Genomic DNA, 20,934 nt, shown 5'->3' with positions numbered 1-20,934 from the left:
TATACTGGGCTCTGTCCTTTTCTGTGCAGATATCCAGACCCCTCAGGAGGTGATGTTGGGGGTGTGTGATGGTAATGTGAGGGGCACAGCTGCACCATCTCCAGGGGCAAAGGCTCTGGTCTATCATGCTCAGCCAGCCCCAGGCCCTGTCTATACAAGCCAGGTCTGCTTGCACCCCTCCCATGTCAACTGCTCCCTATCCCTGCAAAAAAAAGGGATTCCTGCACCCTGGCAGAGGAGGAAGACAACATCCAATGTTCTAAGGCTCACTCAAACATTTGCCAAGGAGAAATGTCCTGATGTTACAGAAATTAACTTTCTTTCATGGTGGTTTAAAGATTCTTCCTCTGAAATTGTGCTTTGGTCATACACCATTGACTGAGGTTTCAAAGAATTTTAAGTCCAGCTTCTGTTTGTGGACACTTACCAAGAATTCAAGGTAGCCCCTGACTTGATTACAAAGAAACAGGGACCCAGAAATCCCTCCCCTCAGGGCTTGCGTGGCTTCGGAAGCAGCAAGCATGAGGAACTTGTGTGCAACCTCAGGACTCTTGATAATCAGGCCCTTTGCATTTTGCAGCAGACCACCCCTGTGGCTTTCCATTGTCACTCCCACTGAGAAGTGGGTTCCCTGGGGCTGTCAAGCTATAGGGCCCCTGGGTGTTATCACACCAAGGAAAAGAGCTTCAGGAAGAACTCAAAGCAGGGCAGGTGAAGTTCAGCATTCACACAACCTAACTCTCTGAGGCACTTATGTTCCATTTTCCTGTTTGCAGACATTGCCATGAAGAATCAGGACATAACTCACTGAGCAGAGAATTCACTCCTTCATCTGGTTAGAGATGGGCCTTTGCTTTATTCTGAAGCAAAGCTGACTTGGGGAAGATTCTGTCTTTGAACAGCCAGAGTTAGGTTACCTTGCAGAGAAAGCAGTAAAAGTTCTTTGAAGCTTGTGAATTTTGGGTAGATTAGGTGGGGTAGCAATGAACACACCTTCAACCAAAGCGACACCCAGCACTGCTGACCTTGCCAGGGATGGAGAGCAAGCCATATTCCACTGAGCTATAGCTACTCCAGAGATTCTGCAACTGGATCTCCCCAGCAGGACATCCACAAAGAACATCACAACTTTATTTTCACTTTTAAAGCATAAAATACATCAAAATTTAACTATGTCATATTCATTTAAATTCTTTCGAATGATGGTGATTCCTAAACCCAGGCACAGAAATATGTGGAAAGATAAGAAGTATAAAAGTCTCACAGTTTTAGACTCTGGCTAAAATTGTTACAAATCTTCAACAGAATATGATACAAAGGAACTACATTTTCAGACACCTACACTGACCTCTTATCAAGTCAGGGAGTGTATAATGTATCAGGTTATGCTGTCTATAATATGTAATTACGTTGCAGTCTAATGAACATAGGAGCCTAGGGAGCTGACACTGCATTTCACGATCTCAGAGCACTGGTCAATGTTCTTCTTTATCCTGTAGAATGTTTCCACATACTCAGAACGGCCCAGAAGTTCAACAAAATCTTCATCGTGAGTAATCACCAGAAGCTGAAAGTTGCGTTGGTGTAAGCGACTCTTTATTATCCTACAGAGAGATATTATTGAGTGTGCATTTATCTAAATCCCATGTTAGCATTAGAGAACTTGCAAATACAAAGCACAAAAATATTTCCTTATTGATAATGAATGACATAAACCATTGAGCAATCTAATCCTGATGAGCCACTCTTTTTACCCACATAAAAAACCCCCTCAAATTATGCAAGAAATATTTTTTTCTTTTCCAGATAGAGATGGAATCTAAAACTACTCTCAACAAAGATAAGCCAGCGTAAAATATAATTAACTACTGCCAACTGGGTATTGAAAAATACCCACTGTTAAGCACCACAAGGAGAGCTCACTTACTCTACCAGGGCATGTGCCAGGGACTCAATGTTTTCTCGGTCAAGGTTGGTTGTAGGCTCGTCTAGGGCCAGAATGCCACAGTTGAGACAGAATGTTTCTGCTAGAGCAAGGCGAATGATGAGAGAAGCAAGCACCTGAGGGAAAGGAAAAAACATGAAAATCTCAAGCTTCAAACTGTTTAAAGAGGGTCTACATGTAACAACCTGTTTTTAATGCCATTACAAACCGTGGCTGAAGTTTACAGAACAATGTGCTGACAGTTCACAAAATGACAATAACTAATTAATTACTGAAAAACTACATTGAAACTTCAAGTTTGAATTCAAAGATTGACTCTACAAAGAAGTACTCAAAATTCAGAAGATATTGGAAGTAAGAATTCTAATCTGGGGTAAAGAAGCTACAACACTGCTGTTTGCATTACCCCTACACTCTGCTTGAGCCCACCCCACTACAGGAGGGAGGGTGGAAATTTGTCTGCATATTACTAAGTTTGAGTTACTGAACTCCTGACTACTTACTAAAATGGAAGACAGTAGGATTTTACCACCATGTTAGTTTTGCATCAACATGCGTAATCATATTTACAAGATCTACTGAGCTACTAAAAATTACAGAACACTCAATGGAAACTGTGCTACCAAAAATATTTTCCAATTATCACAACTGCTGGCATCACATTTGATGATCAAAGAAGAATTCTCAGAATTTCAGCTAAGAAACTTGTTCAAGTTTCACTCTCATTTACATAGGACTCTAACGCCAACATCCTAAACTACTCTAGGAGAGGACACATTTAATAGAACAGACAGGTGGAAACAACCCTCAACATGTGTGGGTGTGGTTAACTGTGATGAACCTCTGACCACATTGTCACAGCTGGTGTGTCATCAGGCCACTTGGCCAGTGTGTGCTATTGAAGCTGAATGGGCAGACCACAGAGCTGCGAGCTGACAGCACAGGAGGAAATGCAATGCCTGGAAGTATGGCTAGGTGTGATATTGGTGACATGAAATGAAAGGTTATAGTCAGCAGCAGGTGAAAGCAGCATAACTTGGAGGAAGAGATGTCCTATCAACTTAGAAGTAGATGCAGTTGCAAAAAGAAGACCAAGGGCTCAGAAAGAAAAAAAACCGGAGCAAATCAATAGACCTGAAGCTGAGGAAACCTCAGTGGTAACTAGGAAGAGACAAAATGGGAGGACTTGAACTTGAGGAGAGAGGGAAGTCAAACCCTTCACTCCTGCAGGGAATCAGCCTAGTGCCCATTTGAAACAATGGATTTTGGCAGCCCAAAACAGGGTTCAGATGTTCAGAGTCATATATTGTTCATATATTGTCACCCAGACACAGTGAAGGAAAGTGGTACGCAGTAATAAATTAAGAGTCGGAGCTGCCTGTTCTTTGGTCACTTGATTCCTGCATTCACCTGAGTCAGTTTTCAGAATCCCTGTTATTGTGCGTGTACTGAAGATAAAGAGCCATTACCTTTTGCCCAGCACTACATCTTCCTCGCATATCCAGTGCCGTATCTCCCTTCACCATTACTACCCTGTAATTGTAATTTCTTCTTTTGTCAGTGGCTGAGACATTCTCATCTGCATCAGAGCGAATTTCTATATATTCAATATCTGAAAATGGGAAGGAGACAGTTTTTGCATTATCAAAGATCTCAAAAAATATCATTGGATTAATGGGAGATGAGAGGTATAGTATGTAGTGACAACAAAAATTCAGTTCAGAACTCCCACTGATAGATTGGCAATTAATTTTTCCAAAATTGAAGGAATGAACTCATGCACTTCCCCTGTCTCAAAGAAACCTAACCTTTGGAAAACACAGGAAAGTGAAAATTACCTCAATTTATCCTGCACGTTACTATATAACGTGCAATGAAAGATTATAGTGGTGAAGAACAGATACAGCCTTTAGAATGGAACCAGCTATTTCCCATCTTGTGAACAAACACTTTTCCATATGCAGTGCTCAATATCAAATGGATACATATGGGTAAAACTTAAAAAAAATTATTACATACCTTGTCCTCTGTAAATGCTTCGCCACAGGTCTCGAATTATTTTGTTGATTTCTTCCATTTTCATGCTATGAAATGTCATTATTGCTCTGAAAAACAACAGCAAAGAAGGCAAATTGTTAGAGATGCAACCATGGGCTGCTACGGACTGCTGGGGGCTTTAAGGCAGGTGGCAGCTCCCTTTCCATTCCCTTAATACTTTTACTAAAAATGTAGAAAATACTATTTTATTTTGGATGGAGAAGTACCTAAGGAGTAACAACATGCCACTGCATAAATAATTCTATGCTCACAAACAGCTCAGTTTTAAGAAGTAGGAAAGTAATGATGACAAATATATTTGCAGTCACTCAATGGAGAATGACTTTACCTGACTTTTTAAGAGATTTATGATTTATGTGTGAGATTTATTTTCAAGCTGACACCAAGAAGATGAATCTGATGTTAAGCTTTCCAGAACAGGAGTGTTACTCTTTGGCACAGTCACCCTCACCCAACAGGGCAAACAACAGCAGGAAAGGAGAACCTAAAGTCTCCTCAGAGCAGAGAATTCCTACTGAGAATATAATTTGTGATTACCCAAACAGGCATTGTGACAAGCACTACTTTTCTCTTTAGCAGCAAGAGTAACACAGGATAATCATTAATAATTTTAAATTTAATTTCTCTGGTTAACATAACAGCATGACATTAGTTCATGAAATCTTACAAAGCACTCAGAAAAGGACAGGACACTGCATTTCTAACTTGGCTTTTTAAAGAAAAGCTACTCTGTAAAGAAAAAAAATGCTCACTAACTTTATGGCAATATAGTCTTCTCTCAAATATCCTTCTGAAATGGATTTTTACATATGCTTTTTCTACCTTTGCTCTTTCACCTGTTCTGGGGAATACTGAGGTATCAACTCTATTAAGTTTTGTTAAGTAAAACTGAAATGTTTTCAACTATTTACTTAACCCCAAGAATGCATTCCTCATCAAAATTTATCATAAATCTAAATAAAGTAAATAAAGATCATCTGATAGCATGGAACACCCAAAATGTTGGTTTTCCCAGCCACAGATACAGGTTTGGCCATTGGAGTTAGCATTTTGTCTCACCGATTTTTCAGATGATTACCGCTAAGTGATGCTTATCTATTTTTCTTGAAATTACAAGACTGTTTTCCTGTTTAGCCTTAAATAGAAACAATAGATGATTTGATACCATACAAAAAAAATCTAAAAAGGAAATTCTTGGAGTGCATTTCCATTACAGCTGAAAGGGAAGACTTATACACACTCTGAACAAATTAGATCTTCACACAATAAATTTTGGATTAGCTTACATTCTAGTATTATGTTTACTTTATTTAATGTTATTATCAAACTAGCTTAGAATGGGGTTCCTCTAGAATGTCCTTTCAACTTGGAAAGATCTCATTTATTTTGTTTCTCTTCTTGACCATTATGCTGTATCCTCAACCACGTAATTACTCTTCTGTGCTCCTTTTTCCAGCACTGCTTTTAAATAGAAGGCCAGAATTCCATACTTTATTCAAGACATGGGTGTATTGAGAATGCCTACAGTGGCCAAAATATTTATCTTTCTCTCTTTCTCTTTTTTTGTTCCTAATATTTATCTTTCTACCACTGAGCACCAGTTTACTATTTCCTGGATGTATCCACTGATTCAAAAATCCTCCCTTATTGTCCATCAAGTTGTTCACTACTATTCCATCGTTACAAACAAACAAATAGGGTTTTTAGGAGCCACATGTTTCATTTTGTATACGGTTACAAATTTTGAGATGCCCTTTTTGGCCAGTCAGTCCACAACCAGCAAACAAGCTTCCAGAGGAAACAGAAACAAGCACAAATTTGCTAAACTTTCCATCAAATGCCAGACATGTTTCTAATGATCTTACCTTCTTTAATATAAACACAAAACCACCCACACTGGAAAAGGAGAAAAAACCCCTCTATATTGTAATATTCTTTAAAACACAATTATTTACCTGAGAAGCTGTCATGAGAAACAAGAAATCTACCTGGCATATCTTATGCATGTTAAGATATGACCAGAAGATGATAAAATATATTGCTATAGAAACAAAAGTAGAAGGGCCCAAGTTAAAAATAAAGGATTTAAACATCAATTTCACCTTTCCTTATCTCTCTCCAATTGCTGTGCTGCAAATTAAGTCCTAAAATGTACAACCAAAACTTCAAATAAGTCTTACAGAGAATTGGGAATACAAATACCAGACTTACCTATGACTGTATTAAATTCCAATTATTACCATCAATGCATTTAATATATGTACATTACAGACATTAACTTACAAATTTCCTACATCATACCAATCCTGTGTAGTTTCCAGTATAGTTTCATTAATTTACTAAGGAAGTTATACCTTGTTATGTCTTCTTAATATTTAAATGCCAGAATTTATAAAGAGAAATTATTATATATCTCAAGGAATCATAGCAATTTTCTGAGTTACCCTGGAAGCCTGGAATTGAAAGCTGCTTTGCACCAAGGTTATCAATACCAATAAAGATGGAAACATTTAAGAATCATCCTCATTTGACAATACTTACTTATCAAGAGCCTTGTAATAAAGGTCCAGATCTTTGTTCACCAGCTCTGTTGTTCTCATGACAATCATCATGTCCCTGTATTTTTCCTCTGCATCTTTGAATTGTGGCTCTCTGAGCTCCTTTCTAAAGCGAACAATCTCCTCCTCAAACCCACGCTGGCGGCCAAGTGCAACGTGATGGTTCCTTTTCAGAGATTCTATTTTCTCCTCCAGATGTTTTTGTTCACTGTGAAACCATAATTGATACACAAGTATTTTGTATTTAGTGTTTCAATTTTTTAACCAGGGTTCTAATTTTGAGTTTATGTTAAACAGCAGCTCATTGTATCATATCTATAAAGTCTGTAACAGTTAAAACTATAATGCCACTGAAATGAATACACTATTGAAATAAAAATAGTTTTAAGTTTGCTAAGAACATATTCAAATCACTATTCTGAGTGGGAGAAGCAAGTTGTCAAGCTCAAATACTAAAGTGCTATATGCAGAAACAAAAAAAAAATTAATTTTATAAATGGATACTGAGCAAAATAGATGAATTACTGGGTAAGCTCCAGCATGCTACATAAATATTTCACATGCAAGAACCAGAAAAGGGGTGATTACTTTTCCAAAGTGTTTAGTATCTAAGCAACTATTACTAAACTACTGAAGTAAACATAAAATTTGCTGCTGGGAACTAAGTGAGCAGACTGAAAATGAAAACTAAATACTCTTATCCAGAAGCATGAATTATTTAAATGTGGATTTCTCAGTAAACATCATGAAAAGGATTGGATTGGAACAGGAATGAGCAGATATCTCTATTTCCAGCCAGAAGCACTGTACCATTTCACGGAGTCATTTACACTGTCATCACAGGGATATGAAGCAAACAGAGGTGTCAAGGACGAAGTACTCTGTATGAATGGGGGGAAAAGTGGACCAGGACACACTAAAACACAGTGACTACAACATTCAGACATTCAATGAATTCTTGTGCAAAGCACACCATTCTGTTTTGAAGGTGCTTACTTTTTCATCTGGGGGACTTTCATTTCTCCCATCTCTTTTGTAAGTTGTTTTATATTGTCTTCAACTTCTTTTAGCTCTTCATTCCGCCTCCTCAAAGTGAGATTATCCTCCAGCCATCTTTCCTGTATCTAGCACCAAAAGAAAGCAAGAAATTGTATAATGTTTCAGTATGTTGCTTATTGATTACAAATGTATGAATTCTGCACAACTCTAAAACATGCTGCAAGTATAAAATAATTGACAACAACAAAAATTATCACAGTGAGAACTTACCTTGTCCTAGAAATAGAGTATAATGGAAACCAGCAATATTATTTCATCTTTCAAACTGGAATGACAGTGTTCACTGTCACAACTGAATGCAAGACTCGTTCTTTTTGAGAATATTAATCCATGTTCCAACCAGGACAAGTAGTTTGAGATTTAACCAAGTACTCTATCTCAGTTCTACAAGAGTAGACAGTAATTGAAGGGGTAGAATGGGGAAAGACATATTTCCTATACGGAATGTAAACAGTATTTGAAACATATACACAAGAATTATACACATGACAAATCTGGAGTAGCAAGAAACTTTTGGTACCTGCAGTTTGTACTTATAAAGGCAGGTATCTTCCACATAAAGATACTCCTGAAAATGCTGAGTACTATCCCACCAGACTGAACTCTTAGAAATACCGTAAGATGATAGTTAGAGATAAATGATTTTTAAATTTGCACATACAAATCTCAAAACTATTTTCAGCCTAATGCACGTATAGCAGCTATCCTGACGAACAACTGATCAAATAAATCAAGAGGAAGCTAATTTCACACCACTACAGACATAGGCAGACAAACCAAAACTAGGAATTATTTCAACTATGCCAAATATACTTTAAACAATATATCCACCTTTTGAGTGTCAATATCTTGTCGGGTCATTTCCATCTCTTTACTTATCTTTTCCTTCTGTTTCTCACAGGCAGCCAAATGAGAATTTACTTCATCAAGTTCAGACTCCTTTTGCTAAAGAAATATGAGGAAAATGGTATATGATTTAAAAACAAAAGTACTTTTGATGCTAACTTTTTATTGACTGGTTTTTAGATTACCTTTTTATAGTCTTCTTTTCCTTGTTGAATATAGTTTTCAATTTCTTTCACATACGTGTTTATATCTTTAACTTTCTCATTTATGCCATTCATCTGCAAAGGAAAGATTTCAAATGAAATATGGTCTTATGTTCAAGAACAGATATGCTCTGCATCAAAGATACCGGGTAACACTCCTGCCCAAGTACAATTCCTTATCATAACTCCCTTTAGTTTTCTAATAAAGTCTTCAGCTTCTAAAATCCCAATACTCCTTATAAGCATGAAAATGTTTCCCAAAACGAATGAGGGCCACTTAACCTGGGAAAAACCCGTGTGTCTCTTGGCAAGGATGGGTGATGGTCATCCTTGCTGTTCCTCCTGGGTCTATTAGGAAGGGCTTTTGAATGCCATCAGTCACTAAATATTGCCAAATGTGCCAAGAAGCCTTTTGTCAAGACTGCCAAAGGTTAATTACAATTGAGTTCATGTCCTGAACATGTTTCTTTTCTTCCCTGAAAGCTCCATCAATCCAAAGCATCTGCTGGAGTCACCGACGTTTCCTAAAAGCAAACTCAGTACCACAGCTTCCATCCATGCCTGAAAAACAATATCTAATCCTATCTCACAGCTATGCCAAGAGCAAACAAACCTTCTCTTGTGTTTCTTTATTACTTGCAGTCCTTTTATTCACTAGATCCTCCTTCTCCTGCTGTAATTTCTCTAACATGGCATCCAAAGGAAGTACCTGCTCTTTTGCTTCCTGAAAAGTAGTTGGAAAAAAGTAGGTTTTATTTTCAGACTCTGGTAAAGATCAATAATTTTTCAAGCAGTAAAAAAAGTAATGTGGTTACTTATTTCTTTTTTGGGTGTATTAAAAAAAGAAAATGTGAAAATATGTATTAAAAAAGTTCTGGAAATTCCCAAAGATATACAATAGCAGCACAGGACAAACATTTAGAAATCCTTTTCTAGGACTAGAGACAATATTAAGTATAACAAGATTATTATTTTTTTATTTCAAGGCCAGCAAAGCTAAGGGTTAGACAATTAAGAGTATTTCTCACCTTGATCTCTCTGTATAAGGACTGAACCTCAGTGGTTAACTCCACAGTCTGCTCCTCCAGCTGCTGCCGCCGCTGCATGCTGCTGACAATCTGCAGCTTCTCTGCTTTGAGCTCATTAACTGCACTCTTCAGCTGCTGAATCTGGCTTTGCTGGTCCTGCTTGAGTTTTTGATTTAACTCAATTTTACCAGTAACTGCAGACGAAAACAAACAGTCACTGTTATTAAAACCATTATTGTAATCCTTATGAAAATTCATCTGTAAATTAAGCTGGTATGACTCCAAATACCAGTAACAACGAACTAGGAGAATACAATTATTTGAGAATGTAAAATAAGTAAACTAAAATTTTAATGGCAAGAATTTTGGAACACTACTTTCCATATAAAAATGAAATAACAGGTTTGTAAGACCTACCTGTATCCCACAAGTGTTTTTTCTCTTGTTTTTCTTGGCTTACTTGAAGCACAGTTCTACTTAAATCGACCCCTAGCAGCTTAGCCTCCTGCTGAGCAATTTTTCGTTCAACATCCCTAATATCAGTCTGAAAGCATGAGGAAAAGTACCATTACTACTATATTAATGTTTAACAATGTATTTTTTTGTCTTTGGCACATAAGAACAAGCTCAGGGCTTGAGGCACTCAAGACCTTCAAATATACCCTCTCTTCTGGAGCAATGTCACATCATTAGCAGGAGGGTTATGTCAGCTGCTAGGAACTGGAATTCCTAATTGCAGATGGAATCAGTCAATAAGGATGCACAGACCTTTGACATCCCCGGCCCACTTCAGGACACTTCCATGTGCAACCTGTCCCTGCAACACTGGAATTGTTGGAGTCTCAGGAGCTGCTGACATCTTCACCTCATGAAATGCTCTCAGTCCTTTGCCTGGCCCCAGGTTCTCTAATTGCTCCTCTGAAGGTTCTCAGTCAAGCAAAGATTTTCTGTTGGTAATAAAGGCATGAAGACTGCTCAAAACAGTCTCCTATGCCAGAATAGTAAGAAGTGCAGGATTTCTCTTTCCCTTTACCATATATCCAGATGGCACAGAACCAGGAAACACATGTGAGATGCTGGGAATACAGTGACCTATAATGACTATGAGGACTGGAAACACTTTGGTTGTATTGTGTGTGCTTGTGGTTGCGCTCAGTTCTGGATTACACCTCTTTTTTCATATAGCACAGAACTGAATCAGAACTCAAGGGACCCTGTGGTCCTCAAAAAAAAAGTTTTGTAAATTGAAATTTTATTAGTACAAGATCACCTATGTTATACTGTCTTTGGAAGCATTTTAAAATAAGGACCTCAAAGTTTTGTCATATTACTGAGTAACTACATATGTAAATGCAAGTGAGTATAATTTTATATATTAAAAAAAATTACCAATGCATACCTGGTACCTTTCCATCAGAGTTATATCCTGTAAACGTGCTTTGGCACCTTCTTCCTCAGACAAAGCTGTCTGCAGGAGTGATTCCTGTTCTTCTATCTCACGCCTCAGGCCTGTTAAATCTCTGTTTGCATTCTGGATCTTGTTCCTCAGGTCTGGAATTTCCTTATCTTGGAGTTCAACTACAGTTTGCCTTAAATGAAATATAAATCCCTAACATTTCCTTGGTCAAAAACAGCAGCATAAATTGAAGACATTCAAGATCACAAAATCCATGATATGATTTAGTAGTGGAAGACTAAATTTAGCTAAAATAGTATCCCCTTAACTTTGCCCATATCTAACTAAGCTTATGTTACATACCCAGCTAAGGTAATACATCCCTCATTTTATGTGAGATGATACAAACAAGCAAACAAAATCTCTTTTGGTTTTTAATTTCATTACAGCAAGTGATCTGGAGAAGGTATAAAGCAGTGAACAAGAGTGCCCTCTTGTGAAGCAAAGCTCTACCCTCATACATTCTCAAATTCTCTCAAAATATTTATCCCAACAATGACATTTTGAAATTAATTAACCAGCCCTAAAATAAAGCCTCCTTGATGCCTGCATAGTTTTTAATAATCAAAACCAAAGCATTTGAAAGAAAACAGCCTGCAACAATATGCTTTGCTTAGTACTTTACCGCAGTGGTTTTAGACTCATCATTTCATCACGTTTTTTCTCTTTTCTTTTAAGCTCAGATTCTGTTGACTTCAGTTTGTCTGGGGCAAGGCGCAGTTTAGACTGCAGATCACTAATGACATCTTGCAGTTCAGCCTCTGTCTGAAAAACTCTTTGGCAAACTGGGCAACAAGACTGGTTCTCCTCTGTCAGTTGTGTAATGAACTGTGAATAAACTGCCGTGGCTCCAGCAAGGACAGCTGGGTGAAAAACAAACAGAAGACTTATGTCAAATAAACAGTGCATAATCAGCTAAATTAGTGTTTCAGGAAAAAAAGTAAAGCTATACATGAACTTACCTCGCTGTTTGGAACTTTTTTCAATTTCATCTTGAAGGTTGTTCAGGTCACTGTCAAAATCTTGACTTCCACAAACATCAAAAAGTTCTGCTTCATGATGGGACAACTGGGCTTCTTTTTTTTTTAGCTCATTACTGGCATAAGTTTTATCATATTCTACTGATGCCAGTTGCTTGCTGAAATATTAATGCAGAAACGTTTTTGTTACCCAAACCCACAGATTTAAACTGTTTAAGCAAAACCAAAAACCATGGGAAGGTAATCTGAAATTGGTATTACAGAACTATTCACCACTTCCTCTTTATTGATTTTTCAGGCAATCTATAGCATCAACTTTTTATTCATGCAAGTACAGCACAAGTGTTTAATTTTAAATCCCTTTTGTTTCCTAGATCATCATCATTTTCTAGATGAGAAACTTCCTACTCTTTCTAACTAGCTGTTTTATTTAATCAAATGAAATCAGGAACAGGTAATCACACATGAACTTGTGATATAGTCATTAACCACTCTGTGACTTGTAAGAAAATTGGAAGACCAGCAATTTCCAGCCCCAGGCACATTCATTCAGCTAGAATTAGTACAAACAACGAAGGATGTTCCAGATCACTATTTTGCTATCTGCTTTTAGTGCTGCCTTTGACATACTACAAATATTGTGATTTTATTAACTAGCACAAACTGTATCAGCTCTACATCACAAGAACTCTGCAGGATGTTTTCTCTGATTTTGCAGATACCTAAATAAACACTAAATTCATAATTACATAAATACTTGTGGAGAAATAATTAATTAAATTAATACCTACTTAAGATTAGCAAGAGTATCCCTTGTCTGATTAATCTTTTTATTTTTACCATGAAGCCAGTCTTCAAGTTGTTTTTTATTGGGGAAGTATCCCAGCAGTGATGTTAGTTCCTCAGAATGTCTTGATTTTACTTTTCTAATCTGATCTTCTTTCTCTGCCTAGGGAAACAAAGCATTTTAAATGAAATTCTCCTATCTTCATGTTTATAACAGTCAATGCATTCATTAAGCTAATAGCTTCTATGAAGTCAGACAGAAGCTCTACATCTGATTGTTGATAAACACCTGAAAAATACACAAATGTTGGAGGGACTGTATCAATTTCATGTCCCTCTCTTATGAGATATTGATAAAAACATTACTTTGTCTTTCTTCAGCATCTCCATTTGGGTAATTGTTGTGGTGTGTATATTCAAGTGCTCCATCTCTTGATCCAACCTCCTAAGAGCTTTGTCCAGGTTTATTTTCTCATTTTGCAAAGTCTGTACTTCCTGTTCGAGTGTTTCTACATTACTGTTCCTCTCAGCCTTCTCCAGCTCATGTTCCTACACAAAAAATAAGAGCCCAGAAGACACAAATAATTACAAAAATCAATGAAGTTCTAACTAAAGGAAACAGAAGAAACCTCTTCAGCTACCTGGCAGCAGCATCAGTAGCTGTTACAGGAATGCCACAAGATTTGTAAAGAATACATGCAGAAGGACACAGGCTGTGACACTGGTGTGGGGCAAGGAAAGCCCCAAGCAGATATTGGATGCAGTCCCGGAATGCAGTACTGCCCCAGCTTGCTCATGCTTTTACCAGAAGCTCACTCATATTTAGTTTGAATTTCTGTATTTTAGTATCTACTGTATATTAAATTTGAAATTATCCTAGTGAGGAGGCTAGAAAAAACACTGTCAAGCAGAATTCATATGCTGCTAAAAACCACAAAATATTTGGCTACAAAAGCATAACCAGCCGTTCAGCTGGAACATAAAATGCTTGTAACTTTACTTCATCACATAAAACACTTAAAACCAACTAGTCCATCTCACAGGCAAGTTATCTCTGAAAATGTAAGTAGTATGGAACTTTAATTTCAAAGTTTCTGGCTCAATAATTTAAGACTAACCAATCTCCTAATTGCCAGCTGTGCTATTACCCAGTTTACAACTCATCAAGCAGAAGCAGCATATTCTACGTGTGCACTGTACAAAAACAAGGTAGGAACACACCCTGCCCCAAAGGTGCACTATCTAAACAGACAAAGAATACAGGATATTAAAAGGGCAGAAACACAGCTGAAAGAGTAAACATCAAAGGGGGGTTATGGGTTTTGGTATATTTTTTTAATGATAAAGCTGAAAGTTTTTAGTTCAAGCTTCTGTAATTTTTTCAATTGCACACTAACTTACCGTCTTGCCAATTTCCTCATTCAACTCACTAATTCTGTCTGAAAACCCCTCCAACTGCTGCAATTCACATTTTACATTCTTCAGCTCTGCTTCTTTCTTACTTTGAATGTCTGATTTCAGCTCAATGGTTCTTTCTAATCCAGTTTTCTTGTCTCTTATTTCATCTACCTGTTTTTGTTTCATTGCTTCTTTCTGTGCAAATTCTCTCTGAAAGAAGATCAGCAACAATACATCCATTATTTTTTCACAGGAAAGTATTTTGAAATACTTTTTCACACTAGTGTGGCAATATTCACCACAGTAAAGCATTGAAATACTGAGAAAACTACAACTTATCCAAAATTTTCTGCTGAAATGTTTTTAATAGGAAAATGCAGATGCATCATACCAGTAGTGTTCCATGACAGCAACTCCATTTTGAACATAACTTCAACAAAAAGTTGTTTCTTTTTAAAACAGCTGTCTACTGTAATTCTTCCTCAGATTTTTGAGCTTATCAGTGATCTACCTGCATGAGGGCTGCTAGAAGAACCTCTCTAACGAACTGCCTGTTCAATAGCCTTGATGACCACTCCTAATCCCAAAACTAATTTCCACGGAAAGATGAAGATGGCACAAGCAAGAATTCTAGAAAAAACCAGCTTCAGTTCCCCCCCATCAGCACTTCCTCCCAGCACCATAAAGACCCATATGGACCAATAATACACCAATGGCCAATACAAATTACACTACTTAAACAACAATATTCTTACCAGCATACGATTTGCAGCTTCTGTATCTCTCTCCTGTCTCTCCTTCACCAGCCTGCGAAAACTGGCAATGTGCCTTTCAGTGAAAGGTGCTCGTTCAAACCCATCCAATTCCAGCTGTGCTGCCAGAGACTGAATTAAGGAATCCCTGGTCACAATGTGCTCTTGGTGACGATCTGCCTGCAGTTGAAGACGACCTTCACAAAAAGAACAAGTGACATAAATGTTCAAAAACTGAGGCAGAAGACACACTTAGGATTCAAAGCCAGTTGTGACTACTAAAGCATTTGAAACCTTGAAGTATTTTTGAACAACACAAAAAGCTACAGAATAAAAACAAGCTGTAGGTAGAGATTGCTATTTCAGGTAACTAAATTTTTATTAATTAAAAAAATCAATCATTCAAAAGCAAGCCCCTAAAATCACTAAAAATATTATTCTGATAAAAAAAAAACAAAGCCTAAACATATTTTATGTAAGCATATATTCTGTGACTCGACTACTACAACTTTGCTGAAATTCCCATAATCCATCAAAAAAAGGATACGCAATTGAAAGAACATTACTCTAAAGCCCTCTGACTTGTCCCCAGTCCCCATGTGAGACAGGGAGAATGCTGGGCATTCAGCTTTCATAGTTTTTCTCCGTTTTAAGACAAAACGTACTACATGTTGTAATTATAGCTCAGAAAAAATGCGCATTAGAAACTCTAGGAGAAAAAACACCAAAACTTGTCCACCAGCGAGAGTCTCACACCCCACTGTGCAGCTGAACCTGAACTAATACTTGTTTTAGGAGTTTTGTCCAGTTCAGATCACTTCAATTATCAGTAGTTCCATTTCATACCTTAATTACATTAAAAAACAAGACTATAAATGAAGTCTAAAATACCTTGTTCAATAAGCAGCTCTGATTTTTCACTGTTAAATCTCTGGCACTCTTTAGTGGCTCTATCTAAATCACGCTTACAGTCCAACAATCTCTTCTCCTTCTCCTTCACTATTCTCTGGTGGTTCTGGTATCTATCCCTTAGTTGTTCATCCGTTCCTTGAAAAACCTGTATACCACATACAAATTTATAAGTCAAGTATTGATGTTTCAAAAATTTATAGTTTTCACAACAAAACTATAGAAATAAGAGACAAACACCTCACGTGCAAAATTTCTATACTAAGACATACAGGGGGAAAATCTGCAGCAAGCTAAACTAGAAAACTGTTTTTCTTAAGCTGACAAAGTAAAATAATCTAAGATTTTGTCATAAAGGCAACCTCTTCCATCTTCTGTTGCAAATCTTGATTATCTTTTTCCATCTGCCGCTTTCTGCTCTCAAGGGCCTTCACATCATTGTCCAACCTCATTACTTTTGTGAGATTCTGTTCAACAGCTGCCAGAGAACTCTGCAAAAGAATGTGGTAAGTAAAATATCTCATCAGTTCATGAATCCCATAATCAATTATTTTAAGTGCAAAACCTCCAGTTTTATTAAATATGTTTTTAAAATAGGGAATGTTAAGTTTTAGCTTGGTTTTTGTTTTAGTTAAGCTTAAAATGGTTTTAGATGCCAGCTTTGAGAGAGATTTTAAATTGACAAAAACCCAATGCTGCTATAAGAATTCTGTTCTTAACCCTTCAGTGACTGTTTACAGATTAGAGCAGCATCTGCCAGGTGAGTTGAGGTGTGCTGCATTCTGCTGCAAGGCAAAGGATTAGATAAAAAAATCCAAGATTTTAATCAAGAAATTCATCCATCTTTCACTTCTTTTATTGTTTTGTATTAAAGTATTAACATAATCCTCATGGACATTACCTTTAGAGGCTCAAGCTGGCTCTCAATTGATTTTACATTCTCCTTAGAAGCAGCCAGCTGAGCTTCTCTATTGCTGAGATGATCCTGGATTTCCTGTGCTTTCTCTTTATTCTGTTTTAGATATTTCAGTTCTGTCTGACATTCCTTTACTTTCAAGCTTTGTTTCAGTCGTACCTGACGCAGAGCTTCGAGTGCTTTGATATACCTTTAAAAAAAGCAAAATTTCAACTGCTTTGGCAATACAGCAATACTGATGTATGAAACAGTATCTTAGACATTTTCATTAACATTTATGTTATGAGAAGACATTTTTTACTTAGTTTTTATTTAATCACAGTAAAGGGAAAAACCTTGTTGCTGAAAAGATCTCATCAAATTTTTGTTTCAGGGCTTTCCCTTCACTTAAAGGCCAGTTGGATTCTTCTTGGTGACAGAAAATGACATTGTTAAGCACAGATTTGGAAACACCAAGGGCGCTGATCATTTCCCGATCTATTTCGGCACACTTGGAACTCAGACTGACCTTCTCGCCATGCCTATGGAGATAAAGAAAATCCCCAAAGAAGTTACTAGCAAGTTCTTCAAAAAGTGAACTGCATTTTAACAGTATAACCTCATTTTAACATCCCCATTCAAAAATTTAACAAGTAACAATTTTTAAGCACATAATTACCATGTTCAACAAAGGCATTCAACACTGCCAATTTTTGAAGTCAGACTGAACACAGACTGTTTCTGAGGAACCACCAGAGGGAGCAGGAAAGCTCTTGAGTTAAGGGAATATACTTAAAACAGTGGACATGGGAGTTAAACATGGGCCAATCTGAAACTGAAAATGGTACTAAAGGAAGTAAAGCCAACATATCCACACAATGATACTTTCAAACTGTATCCTACAATCATGAAATGATTTGGGTTGGAAAAGTCCTTACCACCCATCTCATTCCCTTTGCTGCGGGCAGGGATGCTACTTACAGAACCAGGTTGCTCCAAGCCCCATCCAGCCTGGCCTTGAACACTTCCAGAAATGGGGCAGCCACAGCTTCTCTGGGCAACCTGTGCCAGTGCCTCACCACCCTTATTATTAATAAAGTTTTCAAATAAATGTAAGTCAACAGATGTAAGGATTTCTTAACACCACAGTTATCAGATATAGGATTTTTCAATCACCTAACAGATAAAGTAATGAAAGTACACATCTTCATAATCTAAAAGCATTAGTAGCTATGTTGAGGAATACATTATGTAATTTTCTCTTACCTGATACATAAAAATATATCAAATCCAAACCTATCTTCATGCCAAAGTAAGAAAAAACACTTGACAACTTACTTTGTTCTAGTAATGACAGATTCCAGTGTTTTAAACTCTGGCGTCTTGCCTTTCTGGGTACAAACCATGGAGCGCTGGACAGCTACGAGCTCCCCATTGACATCTCGAAACTGTAACCGAATCTGAGCTCTAACGTCGGTTTCATTGGCAACCTTTGGTAGAAGCAAAAAAAACCAGAATGAGGGCAATTCTCCTCAAGGTCCAAAGGAACACGTGCCTCTCCAACTGTAGGGTATGTTCTAACCACCCCCAGCTCTCTGCTTTTCCTCATTTCAGATCAAGGCTGGCTATGACTTGAGCATCCCAGTTTTATTCACAACCTGAGTACACTGGAGTATTTTACTCAGGAGTAAACACATGTTACATCTAGTCACTATGACCTACCTTTGGATCATGAACAAATGTTTTTCCTTTGGTGCCAGGAGGAAAATCACCAGTAGATATATATTTAAGACATTCAATGATAGTCTAAGAAAACAGAAATAAGTATGTAGTTATAAAGACAAATTTAGAGTAACAAAGATGGACTACAGGCAAATCCACAGTAACAACCCGAACATTCACAAATGAATTAGATACATAAAGAGAGAGAAATATTTTAATTTTTGAGTGTCATGAAAACACGATACTTTGCAAAAGCAGTTTTAATCAGGATCTGGATCAATTTTCTAAGAAAATATATCGACCAGTGCTCTGCAAATTCCAGGCATGAAAGCAGATTTCTAATAATGCTAAACAACACAATATTTATAGCAAACAGCATGACTTTTGCAGTATTATTAATACCTTTCTGTAGAAATTATTATTCACATGTTAAGGCTTTCCAGACCTATTTACAGCTCAAATCCAAAAATACAGCAAGCCTTACCGTTTTTCCTGCACCATTTGGTCCCACCAAAATAGTTAATGGATTAAAGAAAGTGATAATTTGTTTGTCTTTATCCTCTACCCCAAAACTCCTCACTCCGAGGATACTCATTTTTTCAATCCTCGACATTTCTGCTGAACAATTTCTGTTCCAAAGTCAGAGGTGTAAACACAGTAAATCCTGTAAAAGAGAGCTTTGTGAAAAATCCAGTAGGCAGAAATCACAACAGATTACTGAAAGCTGACTAAACACCTATACAAGCACAACATATGATGAATATATTTAAAAACACAGCTAAGGTTCTTCAGTTACTGCTCAAGGTGCAAAACATATGAAGGCAAAACCTTATTTGTTTCAAACTGAGAAATTAATCACCTCCAAGTGCCATACTGTGTATCACGAAATCAAACACAATGGCCCCAAATAACCCATCCACATGACAAACACTATGCACGTGCCTTCAGAATGCCCCAAACACAACAGAAGCTCCAATATTTTTTTCCCTTTGATAACCGACTGTTTTACTGCAACACCCAACACCGTGCAAGCTTTGTCAATGCCTGTTTCTCATACGTATATCCAGCATCACTTTGTACTAGTTCCTGCTGTCAAGGGGAAGACTCGAGCCTTCCCAGGCCATGGGGCAGGCACAGACCATTGGGCTGTGTACGGGTGGGAGCTGCCCCGGGCACTGGAGGGGTCTGGGGAAGGCAACTCCGACCCCAAGGCCCGTCACTGACCCACTGCAAACGCGTCTGCGTGGTGTGTGTACGGCTGCGTATTCCGAGGGTATTCCACAGGGCCGATGGCCCAGGCTCGGACCTCCCGCGGCTCCTCCGGGGTGCCCGGCGGGGCTCGGCTCGGGAAAGGGCGTTTCCTTCCACCAGGGCTTTCCCGCCCGGAGCTCCGCACGGCGCCGCGGGCGGACGTTTTCCAGGAAGAGGCCCTGGGGCGCCCCTTCCCCTACCCGCCACCCGAGCGCAGCCGAACTGAGCCCGCCGCGGTACCGCTCCCCCGGCCCGGCGAGCCGCTTTTTCTCCATCCCCGCAGTCACCTCCGCCCGCCGCTGACGCCGTCCCGCGCCCCGGCAGTCCCCGCGCCCCGGCAGTCCCCGCGTCCGCCTCGCCCCTCCCCGCCCCGCCCCGGCCATGGCGGCCCCGCCCGCCGCACTCGCACCGCCTCTCGGGCGGCCTGAGGGCTCTGGGCCCGCAGAATTTCCTCGGTATACGCGCATCGTGTCCGCGATGCTGAGTCCTCTAAGGGCTCAGAGAGGAGTGACGGAGTTTTAAGGCGGTATTGTGGTTTAAGCCCAGCTGGAAATCACAGAATCGCAGAATAAGCTGAGTTGGAAAGGACCCACAAGGATCATCGTGTCCAGCTCCTGTCCCTGCACAACACCATTCCTAAGAGCCACACCTTCTGCCCAAGAGCCTTGTCCAAACGCTTCTTCAGCACTGTCAGGCTTGGTGCTGTGACCACTTCCCTGGGGACCCTGTTCAGTGCCCAACCACCCTCTGGGTGAAAAACCTTTTCCTGGTATAAAATCTAAACCTCCCCTGACACAACTTCAGGCCATTACCTCAAGTCCTATTGTTGGTCACTGCAGAGAAGAGGTCAGTGTCTGCTGCTGTACCCTGGTGCAAGACCTCCCCTCAGTCTCATGCAGGCTGAACAGACCAAGTACCTTCATCCATTCCTCATATGTCTTCTTCTCCAGACCCATCCGCATCCTCATTATCTTTGTTTGGACACTCTCTAATAGCTTAAATGTCTTTCTTATATTGTGGTGATGAGGCACCACACAGCCACTGGCTTGATCTCCCTCTCCTCCCCCCCATCCTTGGTGGAAGGGGGA

At 38.7% G+C, this 20,934-nt stretch overlaps 1 protein-coding gene across 2 annotated transcripts; it reads right to left on the bottom strand.

The window, feature by feature from the left end:
* Positions 1 to 1,109: 1,109 nt before the first annotated feature.
* Positions 1,110 to 20,178, bottom strand: RAD50 (RAD50 double strand break repair protein). 2 transcript variants are annotated; one of them, XM_048319479.1, is made up of 26 exons: positions 20,134 to 20,178; positions 19,080 to 19,259; positions 18,596 to 18,679; positions 18,212 to 18,363; positions 17,230 to 17,415; positions 16,880 to 17,084; positions 16,341 to 16,469; positions 15,961 to 16,126; positions 15,073 to 15,266; positions 14,321 to 14,527; positions 13,286 to 13,468; positions 12,925 to 13,082; positions 12,116 to 12,291; positions 11,779 to 12,016; positions 11,097 to 11,286; positions 10,115 to 10,241; positions 9,698 to 9,891; positions 9,283 to 9,393; positions 8,652 to 8,744; positions 8,452 to 8,565; positions 7,558 to 7,685; positions 6,545 to 6,769; positions 3,965 to 4,050; positions 3,415 to 3,557; positions 1,928 to 2,061; positions 1,110 to 1,604 (listed from the first exon to the last, which is right to left on the bottom strand). In XM_048319479.1, the coding sequence occupies exons 2-26, from the start codon at positions 19,206 to 19,208 to the stop codon at positions 1,418 to 1,420; spliced, it is 3,939 nt and encodes a 1,312-aa protein (XP_048175436.1). In that variant the 5' UTR covers positions 19,209 to 19,259; positions 20,134 to 20,178; the 3' UTR covers positions 1,110 to 1,417. The 2 variants fall into 2 exon arrangements, with proteins under 2 accessions (XP_048175436.1, XP_048175435.1); XM_048319478.1 differs by lacking the exon at positions 20,134 to 20,178 and adding an exon at positions 19,820 to 20,056.
* Positions 20,179 to 20,934: the final 756 nt, after the last annotated feature.

This window comes from Corvus hawaiiensis, chromosome 15 (genome assembly GCF_020740725.1).
Source record: "Corvus hawaiiensis isolate bCorHaw1 chromosome 15, bCorHaw1.pri.cur, whole genome shotgun sequence".
Classification (NCBI taxonomy): domain Eukaryota; kingdom Metazoa; phylum Chordata; class Aves; order Passeriformes; family Corvidae; genus Corvus; species Corvus hawaiiensis.
Note: the sequence above shows the minus strand (reverse complement) of the source record. Positions and strands in the feature narration are given on the sequence as shown.

What these genes read in the sequence shown, in the direction of transcription:
- RAD50 (XM_048319479.1), bottom strand. Translation starts at nt 19,208, where the DNA reads ATGTCGAGGATTGAAAAAATGAGTATCCTCGGAGTGAGGAGTTTTGGG. An exon ending in GAGATCTTTTCAGCAACAAG is followed by an intron (nt 17,085 to 17,229) that starts GTTTTTCCCTTT and finishes CTTTTTTTAAAG; the next exon opens with GTATATCAAAGCACTCGAAG. An exon ending in AAGCTGCAAATCGTATGCTG is followed by an intron (nt 14,528 to 15,072) that starts GTAAGAATATTG and finishes ATCTTCTTTCAG; the next exon opens with AGAGAATTTGCACAGAAAGA.